Source organism: Musa acuminata, chromosome BXJ3-5 (genome assembly GCF_036884655.1).
Source record: "Musa acuminata AAA Group cultivar baxijiao chromosome BXJ3-5, Cavendish_Baxijiao_AAA, whole genome shotgun sequence".
Classification (NCBI taxonomy): domain Eukaryota; kingdom Viridiplantae; phylum Streptophyta; class Magnoliopsida; order Zingiberales; family Musaceae; genus Musa; species Musa acuminata.
The window spans coordinates 36712988-36723484 of record NC_088353.1 but is presented as its reverse complement, the minus strand read 5'-3'; the positions used below and the strand labels follow the sequence as shown (position 1 = coordinate 36723484).

Genomic DNA, 10497 nt, shown 5'->3' with positions numbered 1-10497 from the left:
TCAACTCCGACCCATCATCTGTTGTACGCCTTACTACTATCATAGTTGATCCTACATACTTATCTCAACACATGGACTAGATCAAATAATTTATCAATTGATTTCATCGTCAAAATTTGAGATTCAACATATTGTTTCATGGGTCTCTTATTGTTATGGAGCAGACTCATCCTGCATTGTACCAAAGATGAAGAGAGTTTCAAGGCACATGCATCTCATCTCGATGAAGCATTTGATGGAGGAACTAAAGGAACTCAACTTGTGGAAGCAAAGATAGGGAAGGTCTTGGTATGAAGTAAGAGGATATGAATGTGAGTACTCTTAAAGAATATGTCATAGTACTATCATTCGAGTTATCACGAAGGAAGTGGTGCACAATGGAGATTGTGTTGGGAAGTAGAGGCTCAAGATCCAAAAAATGACACACTAACTTTAGCTAAGTCAATGGACTTCGAGAGCTACTATCCTAGATCTATGCTTTATCCGAGTGTGACACGAGAGCAGGTGAACAAAGACCAATTGTCAAAAGAGCGAACATAATCGGAGGCGACAAAGGCCTTACGATGTTATAGTAGAGGCCACATGTAGTTTGAGTTTGAGTTTGAGTTTATCCCATAAAGATTAGAATACATTCGAGATATCACCAAGAGGTGACATAGTATAGCAAATCATGGTGGAATAGTTCAAGGCAATATAACACATGAGGGAGAAGTCTCATAAGAGATTTGATCATGCGAAGGTATGATCCAGAGCTATTGGGAGCTCCACTTTAGTGAATAACACAATGGCGAGAAAGACTATGGATTCAAGAGGTGAATATCATGGTATTATCAAAGTGGGTCTTCCGGGCATACATCGAATTTTGTATCAGATGAAAGCCTTAGTCATCAGTATATGAGAGCTATGTACCATCGAGAGAGAGTTTCGATGTAAGTACTAGTGAGTCCCATTAGTGGGGTTTGATCATACAGAGTGACTAGAGAGTTGGACTACTCTAAGCTTATATTCATTTAAGAGAGCCTAGTAAGTCAGAGGAGAAGGCTGAGTACTACCAACAAAGCTAAGAAGAACATAATCAGTATGAGTCCTGTAACTTGATGGTAGAGGTCATGCATGGAGTTGGAGTCTATCTTTTCACTGATTAAGAGGAATTACTCAGAAAACATAGAAGTGTTGAAAGAGATGGTTAAAAGAGGTGCGGAAGCCAAGATGACTCGAAGGGACTCTTCACTAATCTCATCTTCCACAAACCTTCTGATGAATGCAAAAATGACACTGTAATTTGCAAAGCTTTTTTCTTGACATCTTCGCTAATCTCATCTTCCACAAACCTATTCCTATTCCCGCTCCTTCGTTCAGAACGATCATGCTACCAAATCTCGAAATCTTGGAATACCAAAATCTGACACACAGAACTCAGTGCCAAAGCCCCCTAAGCCTGGGGGAGGAAAAAGAAAAGAAGATTTATTGACAGGGTTTGCAGAGGGCATGAGAACTCCAAAGGCTCAACCAGTGATCAAGGAGAAGGATCCTTGATCTCCTTCTCCTGCCCTTGTTCATCGTCTTCTGACGGATGAAGTATTTCCGTGCATGAGTCGTCACCTGCACAGAAATATATAATTCATACATTAAAAGAAAAAAACTAAGATTATCTAAGACTTAATAACATCACTCTGTAACCATCAATTATTGACATCACATTGCATCATTGAGAGGACAAGTAAAAGCAAATGCAAATTGCATCATTGACATCACATTTTTCCCTCGAATAAAAAACTAACTTGAACTTTATAACACAAAATCTAGCAGTTCCTATTATTAACCCGCAAAAAGACAATTTACTTGCACTTATGGTTGACTGTCCGTCAACTAAATGGAACTTTCAGGTAATTTATATAAAAAGATAAACATCGCCAGTTGGATTATCTATGGTTATACATCAACTGGATGAAACTTTCGTGTGGTACATGAAAAGGATAGACATCACCATTTGAACTGCTAAGGAACAGATCCATAAATCACTTAAATAGCACATATTTTAGATAGCTTGGACAGGAAACATTACTTTCATCACCAAAAATCAAAATTTAAGATGAGCATTAACGCTCTTCAGGTTGCGTTTAGATTATACATTTTTCTTGAGTTTAAATGAGAGCACTTCATACGAAATGGCACATACAAGAAACAGTTGATAGGAGGGAGGGATTTTAGAGGACTCGAGAAAAGACATATATTAAGCAAGCATTTGCATCAAGCTCTATCTTCATGCCGAACACTATAAAACAATGATTAACTTGCTCCCATATCGCTATATATTTCGTCCAACAGCAGACATTTTTCATTATATAAATTAGAACCAAAAAACCTGCTAAAAAGGAAAAATAATATATGCAAAGTTTCACGTTAAGCAGAGAAAGTTTGATGAGTCTTACCTGTGTCGTTCCCCTGTCCAGGGTTGCCCTCTGCGGCGCTCTTGATCTCTTCTTGGTCTCTCCTTGGTTCATTCACACTTCCTGTGTTGGCAACACTACAACCAGCAGCAGATTGCTCAGGTACATCACAGTCGGGAAGAGACTGTGCATAAAGTTCAATCCTGCAGATGTCTTCCAATAGTTCGTCATAGTGGGCTTTGATTTCGGCCACGGTTCTTCCAGGCAGATCTGCTGCAATTTTATCCCAAGGAATGGGAATGTGATGGTTCTCAGTATATGCAACGATGGCCACTTCAAATTTCTTATTCTCCTCCCAACTCCAAAATGAACTGCTGCCCTGCTTCCCAGCATCCATCTTACTTCACTTGCAGTTCGTATAAGCCGGGATGTAATCTTTCAAGAAAACCAGCAATAAACACAAAGAAGTTGAAGTAAGAGATCAGATATACATTAAAGAAAAAAGAAGCAGCATGGATTCAATCCTTGATTACAGTCTATGTAACCGAGAAAAATCTACCCAATGATTCAATTGGAAGGAGAAATATGATTTGTTTGTGGAGATGTGCAGAGGACCACAATCAAAAGAATGAAGGAAAAGGCTTACCACTGAAATTTTCTGGAACTGAAACCGAGTTACAGCGTTTTGCCAGATTATTCATTTATATGAGTCGGCGAGGAACAGTTGCAACGATTCTTGTTTGCTTTCTTGAAAGGGATGCAACTGCCGGTAAACCAGTGAAGGGCGAAGAGAAAGAGATCTGACCTGAGATTAAGGCAACGCGTAACGCTTCAGAGCGCCGCTTCTCTGTTCTCGTTCGGGTGATAACAAAATGTGACGTTTCTTAGAGTCCGTTAAGTTCGGTGAAGGATGAGAAAGACCCGACGCATTTCGGGCGTCGTTGCATACGAGCTGCCAAAAGCATGTGGGGATCCATTCGAGCCACGACTGACACTACCGTATACGAAGCGTGTCGTTAGTGGTATCGTGTCTCGATCCGGGACGTGGGGCATTTATGTGATGCGATGGATCGAATTGAATCAAATTGGCTCGACCCGAGTTTGTGTTGGGTTGGGTCGGATCCCTAAATGGAAATGAGGGTCACAAAAGGAGCGCCATCTCGACGCTGCCTTCGGAAGCCGACCTCCACCGCAATACCACCGGCGTTCACCAAACCCGCGAAGCCGAGTCCCGCTGCCTCGTCGTCCGCCATCGCCTTCTCCGCTCCGGCCTTCCCCCCTCCTCCGCCTCCTCGACACCGAGGTCCGTTCTCACTCTCGCCTCGCCTCCTCCTCCCTTTCCCTCCCCTTAAGCTCCAATGTCGGCTACCTCGAATCCATCGCCCGCCTCCTCCTCCACCTCTCCATCCGCTGCGTCTCCCGGCCCGTCCCCGCCCCCGCAAAAGATCACCCCGTCCACGTCGACCTTGTATGTACCCTCCATCGCCGCACCGCTTGGTTCGTGGTCTCCGATCGTAACCCCGCCCACCTCTCCGCCCCCGCGTGACAGTTGTTCGATCTTCTGCTTGGATAAGGGAGATATTTTATACAATTTTAGGGATATGATTATTTTATTCAATTTTGAACAATTTTATCATATATCATACATAGTACATAAGTCGATAATAAAAAATACAATGAATTTATATACTTTCTCAGTTGTTTGCATTTTCGAATGGATTTTCTTTCTTAGATAATTTCTATACTTTGAACAAAATATCCTCGATAAAATCATAAAAAGATAATGATATCTTTTGACTATATTTAATTTATTTTTTTACGATTAAACTAATTTTTTTAGATAATCCAAATCATATCAATTCAACTAAACCTAATTATTCAATTAATTTAATTTAATTATATATTATCCTTTGATTTTTTTAAATTACCTCCACCTCCACCTCCACCTTCATCTTCCATTCTGTCACTCCTCCTCCTCCTCTCACACCACCTCCACCGTCTTCTTCTCCTTCTTCCCATTAATTTTGTCCTCCTCACCCTTTTACTTGGCTTTCTTTTTCCTCCCGCTCGTTATTTTCCTCTTATCGTCCTACTTTGTCATCTTCTCTCTCTTTTGCTTGGCTTTCTCCTCTACCTCAGTCTTTCTCCTAATCCTCTTCTTCATCAACCCCACACTTTATCTCCACCTTCTGCCTTATCTTATTCTCCCACCTCCCTTTCCCCTCTTCCCTTTTAAATTTAATAAGCGACATAATATTTATCATCATTTAACTATCAAAAACTCTATATCACACCACAATCAACACTAGTGTAATTATAGGATCACCATATCAAATCCGAAATAATATTTCACATTAATATTATATAAGTCCAAAATATAAGAGGATTATAAATAATAATATTTTTTTTCTCAGGTATATCCATGATATATACTATTCCTTGAGGTCTGAAAAATTGAAAGAGTAGACATATGAGCAAATAATAGCCCAATAAGTGCTACAACTTATATACCAATAAGAAATTATTACAAATACTTATAAACAAATAATTATAATTTTTATATTCAATTTATCAAAACATATAAAATATCAAATCGTTCTTTCTATCAAACACCATATATAAGCTTTATTTTCATTTCAGAGTAACAAAATCAGCTAAATGGTATCAGAATAAGTAGCATATTCATACAAATAATCATAAATAATTGTTCAAAAGTTAAATAAATATAACTAGACATATATATATATATATATTTAAATTCACAATAAGTATAACTAAAGGTGTGTATCAAAACAATAGTTATAATGGTACTAACAATTATGATAACATTGTATGTTATAGCATATTTATTCTTGTGTCGAGGCTTAGAAAAAAATTAATTCCTAAAATATTTTTCAATGTGCAACCCCATTGGTAGGGTTCAGATTATAATCATACTAGTCATACAATATAAAGATATCAAATATATTTAAAAATAAATAAAAAATTTTATCTCTTATTTCAATCTAACAATTCATATAACATCTAAAATTAACCATTTCAATCCTTTTGAATAATTAAAACATCGAATTGATATTTTCAAAGTCAATACATATTTCATTTAATAAGTACAAACCATACATTTTCATAATGATTAAACAGATATATTAACTAACTGTAAATATATTTATATTATTCTTGAAAATAGATTAGACAGAGTTATTGGAAATTCACCCAACTTGATTCATGATTGGATATGATACGATCATGTTGATTGATAAACAATACTGAATAGAGAGATAATTTTTTAATGTTCTCGGTCTCTTTCTAGAGATAAAAGAGACTTATCATTTTGTATACTTTCGACTATCTATTGGCTATCCATAGAGCATCATTTTATAGTATTTTATCATATATCATAGCACATAATGGATAATGATAAATGACAACGAATTTCTATACTTAATTCCCATTGTTTGCATCTTTCTTTCTTCAACAAATTATCTATTGTGAGAAATGTCAGAAACCGCAAAAGCCACCGGAACAGAAGGGAGGCGATGGCGGACGACGAGGCAGCGGGACTCGGCTTCCATTTAGCGATCCGACCCAACCCAACACAAACTCGGGTCGAGCCAATTTGATCCAATTCGATTCATCGCATCACATAAATGCCTCACGTCCCACATCGCTTCGTATGCGGTAACGTAAAGTCGTGTCTCGAATGGCTCCCCACCCACATGATTTTGGCAGCTCGTATGCAACGACGCCCGAAATCCATCGGGTCGGGTCTTTCTCACCCTTAGCCGAACTCAACAGACTCCAAGAAACGCTACAGTTTGTTATCACCCGAACGACAAAGAGAAGGGGCGCTCTCAAGCGTTACGCGTTGCCTTATCTCAGGTCAGATGCCTTTTTCTCCGCCCTTCACTGGTTTACCGGCGGTTGCATCCCTTTCAAGAAAGCAAACAAGAATCGTTGCAACTGTTCCTCTCCGACTCATATAAATGAATAATCTGGCAAAATGCTGTAACTCGGTTTCAGTTCCAGAAAATTTCAGCGGTAAGCCTTTTCCTTCATTCTTTTGATTGTGGTCCTCTCCACATCTCCACAAACAAATCATATTTCTCCTTCCAATTGAATCATTGGGTAGATTTTTCGCGGTTACATATACTGTAATCAAGGATTGAATCCATGCTTTGCTTCTTCTTCTTTTTTATGCATATCTGATCTCTTACTTCAACTTCGTTGTGTTTATTGCTGGTTTTCTTGAAAGATTACATCCCGGCTTATACAGACTGCAAGTGAAGTAAGATGGATGCTGGGAAGCAGGGCAGCAGTTCATTTTGGACTCGGGAGGCGATCAGGGAATATGAAGTGGCCTTGGTTTCATATATTGAGGCCCATCGCATTCGCGTTCCTTGGGAAAAAGTTGCAGCATATCTGCCTGGAAGAACTGTGGCCGAAGTCAAAGAGCACTATGACGAACTAGTGGAAAGCATCTGCAGGACTCATCCTTATGCACTGTCTCTTCCCTACTGTCATCTACCTGAGGATTCTGCTGCTGGTTGTAGTGATGGCAACATGGGAAGTGTGGTTGAACCAACGAGAGACCAAGGAGAGATCACGAGCACCGCAGAGAGCAACCCTGGACAGGGGAACGACACAGGTAAGACTCATCAAACTTGTCCTCCTCAACATCAGAGATGTTGTGTTGTAAAATTCAACTTAGCTTTGGAAAAATGTGATGTCCTCCTCAACATCAGAGATGTCTTTCTTAAATAATTAATGGTTACATAGTGGAGTGCTGTTATTAAGTCTTATATAATCTTGATAATTTTTAATATATGAATTATGTATTTCTGTGCAGGTGGCGATTCTGTGATCACAGACGAGCATCATCCGTCAGAAGACGATGAACAGGGACAGGAGGCGTGGTCGAAGGCTCCATGACATTACCATCGTCGGCCACGACGATGATGTGCACATGCATGCGTCTCAAGGACCAATCACTGGTCGAGTCATTAGAGCTCGCATGCCCTCGGCAGATCCTGTCACTCAACCTTCTTTTCTTTTTCCTCCCCAGGCTTAGGGGGCTTAAGACTACTACTGGCATTGAGATGCGTGTGTCAGATTTTGGCAGTCCAAGATTTCGAGATTTGGTAGCATGATCGTTCTGAATAAAGGAGTAGGCATAGGAACAGGTTTGTAGAAGATGAGATTGGTGAAGACGTGCAGAGAAAAAAGCTTTGCAAATTACAGTCATTTTTGCATTCATCAAATGGAAGAAATAAAAGATATTAGCAACGGAAGATTGATAGATTATTGTTCTGTGTCTATATTGTTTTGATTTAACAACCTGCTTTATGTGGTTTACTAAATCTGAATGCATTGGTGTTAATATAATATTGAGATGAATGTGTAAAGTTAATAATACATATACAAATACTCGGAACAATTATGTATGACATTGATTGCTTCTGATGATACCATATATATATAGGAATACATGGAACATTTAGAAATTTGAAGTGAAGAAGAACTAAATGGGTTTTAGTATTTATATAGCTCAATAATGATAAAAAAGATCAATATAGCTTTGAGAATTATTTATTTTAGTTTAATGACTTCTGCATTATAGTAAATCTTAATTAGTGATCTGACTTTTCAAGAACAAACTTTGAATTAATCTGGCATGCACAAAAATTCGAAAAAAAATATAATCTTTTAGAGGATACCTTTTCATGGGATTCTCACTTGCAATGTATGTTAAGAAAGCCGGTCTTAGCCACTGAGAGGGAACAATATAGTTGGACTTGAATATTGTGCTTATTAAAATGAAAGTTCTTTCGATACAAAAATAATTTCCTTAAGTACACATAAGATTGCATGATATTCCCGCGCATTTTCTTAGTTTATTTTGAGGGTTTTACATATCTATCCTAATAAAATATTTCAAAAGGTATATTTGCCCTTGTAAAATTTGATATGCATTTTAAATATCTATTGACAAAAGTATTGTTTAATAAAATTATATTTTATAAATTATTAAATAAATTTAACCTTCTAACATATTTAATATTTATTCAAAATTGAATACATAATTTTAATTTAAATTAATAAGTAAATAGATAAAATAAATAAATGAATGTTATGTATGTTATCTTATAAAAGAATTTGTATGGTCCATAAATATAATAAATAAAAAATGTAATCAAATATTATATAAAATATTTATATGAAAATATAATCAAATATTTATAAAGAATATAATCATCTAAATGAATGTAAAATAATTTTTTAAAATAAATAAATAAAATTTTACATTACATAAGATATAAATTATGTTGGTTTCTTGCTAAATAAATCCAACGAAGCAAGTGACATTGGAGACTCGAGAGACAATTAATCTAGGAGGAAAGTAAAAATCAAGAGAAGGGGGAGAGAAAATGAGGGTTATAATTTTCATTATATGATATCAATCTTATGATTTTAGAATATATTATATAATACTTTAAAATTTTTGAAAAATTTTATTAGCATCCAGAAAATACTTAAATACTGATACTATCATATCATATGATGATAGTATTAACATTTCAATATTTATAATACAACATCCATACCCAATATAATTTTTTTAAAAAAATCTATCAGAAACCAATTCATATCGTATTTGAAATGTGATCGGTGGATATTTATGGATGTTTTACTTGGGATCGATCCAATCCAAAATGTGCAACTCCCACCAGCTTGCATTATTGAGTTAACAATCACCACAAGTTGCTGCGATCTTTGACTACCAACACTTTTGTTTCGATAATCCAATCCTTTCTGCCACTGCTTTTCAAATAAGTCGGCTATGGATCATCGCTCCTCAAACATATACTACTGCTGAAGCTGCCAAAAAGTCAACATCCTACTCACCTCACATGCGTCTCTAGTCGATGCATTTCTCGTCTCCTTCCTATAATAACCATGCAACCACAGCAACCCTTTCAGCTATGGAGCCGCTCGTCCTGCTTCCCATCTTCCTCTACGCGCTCTCCGCGGAGGCAACGATATTTGCCTCCGTGCGCGACACGGACAGGCGGAGCCTCCGCCCGGGACACGAGTACTACGTGCTGCCCCTCATCCGCGGCCACGGAGGCGGGCTCTCGCTCGCCGCCCGCAGCAACGACACCTGCCCGCTCGCGGTGGCCCAGGAGAGCTCGGAGGTGAGCGACGGCCTCCCGCTCACCTTCTCGCCGGTGACCCCTAAGGACAAGTACGTGAAGATGTCGACGGACCTCAACGTATGGTTCGCCGCCGAGACCATCTGCGTGCAGTCGACCGTGTGGAGGCTGGGGGACGCCGAGGCTACCGGACGGCGATACGTGGTCACCGGCGGCCTCAAGGGGGATCCGGGGCTGGCAACGGTGAGCAACTGGTTCAAGATCGAGAGGTACGGGGAGAGCGACTATAAGCTCGTCCATTGCCCGAGCGTGTGCAGGTTCTGCAAGGTGGTGTGCGGGGACGTGGGCGTGTTTGTGGAGGGTGGGAAGAGGTGGTTGGGGCTCAGCGATGAGCCTTTCCCCGTCATGTTCAAGAATGCACACCCCGTCAAGCTCTAAACCTGTTTGATTAAATGCGCCGCACAATCTGCAATATGAGAACATGATCCCGGGGCTTTTTTTTATTGCATATAAAGTCTAATTCAGTGGCATTCTAAATGAATCCAAAGAACGTAATTTATCTATTTTATAACAAGATCAATTTAAGAAACTAATACGACACCGTGATGAATAGTAATGGAACACATGGGCGCTGTGACATCAATGTCTTCTTTCTCTACCACTACAGACATTAAATTCCCTAGTCTCTCTCTTCTTTGGGGATCGAAGATCCTAACACAGTCCATCACTCGATAACAATAAAACCATGACATTACAGTGTGCAATCTGGAATAAATGATAATAATAGTCCCATCACCTGTTCGAACAATTGGATTGCAGAATTCCAAGTCACTATATTCAAGGTTTATATCAAGATTACATAATTTGGTCGACATAGATCAGCATCAACTTGCACCAACTCTTAATGCAATTGCAGTCGATATTAATAACTTAAGCATGAAATAAAAATGTAATGC

At 38.5% G+C, this 10497-nt stretch overlaps 3 protein-coding genes across 4 annotated transcripts; 2 read left to right on the top strand and 1 right to left on the bottom strand.

Moving 5' to 3' along the window:
* Positions 1-1416: 1416 nt before the first annotated feature.
* Positions 1417-3913, bottom strand: LOC135638198 (protein RADIALIS-like 6). Of its 2 annotated transcripts, XM_065151214.1 has the most exons (3): positions 3037-3913; positions 2433-2825; positions 1417-1602 (listed from the first exon to the last, which is right to left on the bottom strand). In XM_065151214.1, exons 2-3 carry the CDS (start codon positions 2785-2787, stop codon positions 1517-1519), a joined length of 441 nt encoding a protein of 146 aa, XP_065007286.1. In that variant the 5' UTR covers positions 2788-2825; positions 3037-3913; the 3' UTR covers positions 1417-1516. The 2 variants fall into 2 exon arrangements, with proteins under 2 accessions (XP_065007286.1, XP_065007287.1); XM_065151215.1 differs by lacking the exon at positions 3037-3913 and having other exon boundaries at positions 2433-2875.
* Positions 3914-6680: 2767 nt separating this feature from the next.
* On the top strand, positions 6681-7319 carry LOC135638400 (protein RADIALIS-like 6). Its single transcript, XM_065151516.1, has 2 exons — positions 6681-7035; positions 7237-7319. Exons 1-2 carry the CDS (start codon positions 6681-6683, stop codon positions 7317-7319), a joined length of 438 nt encoding a protein of 145 aa, XP_065007588.1.
* A 2051-nt stretch (positions 7320-9370) lies between these two features.
* LOC135638399 (kunitz trypsin inhibitor 5-like) lies at positions 9371-9979 on the top strand. Its single transcript, XM_065151515.1, has one exon. The coding sequence runs from the start codon at positions 9371-9373 to the stop codon at positions 9977-9979; it is 609 nt and encodes a 202-aa protein (XP_065007587.1).
* The last annotated feature ends 518 nt before the right edge of the window (positions 9980-10497 follow it).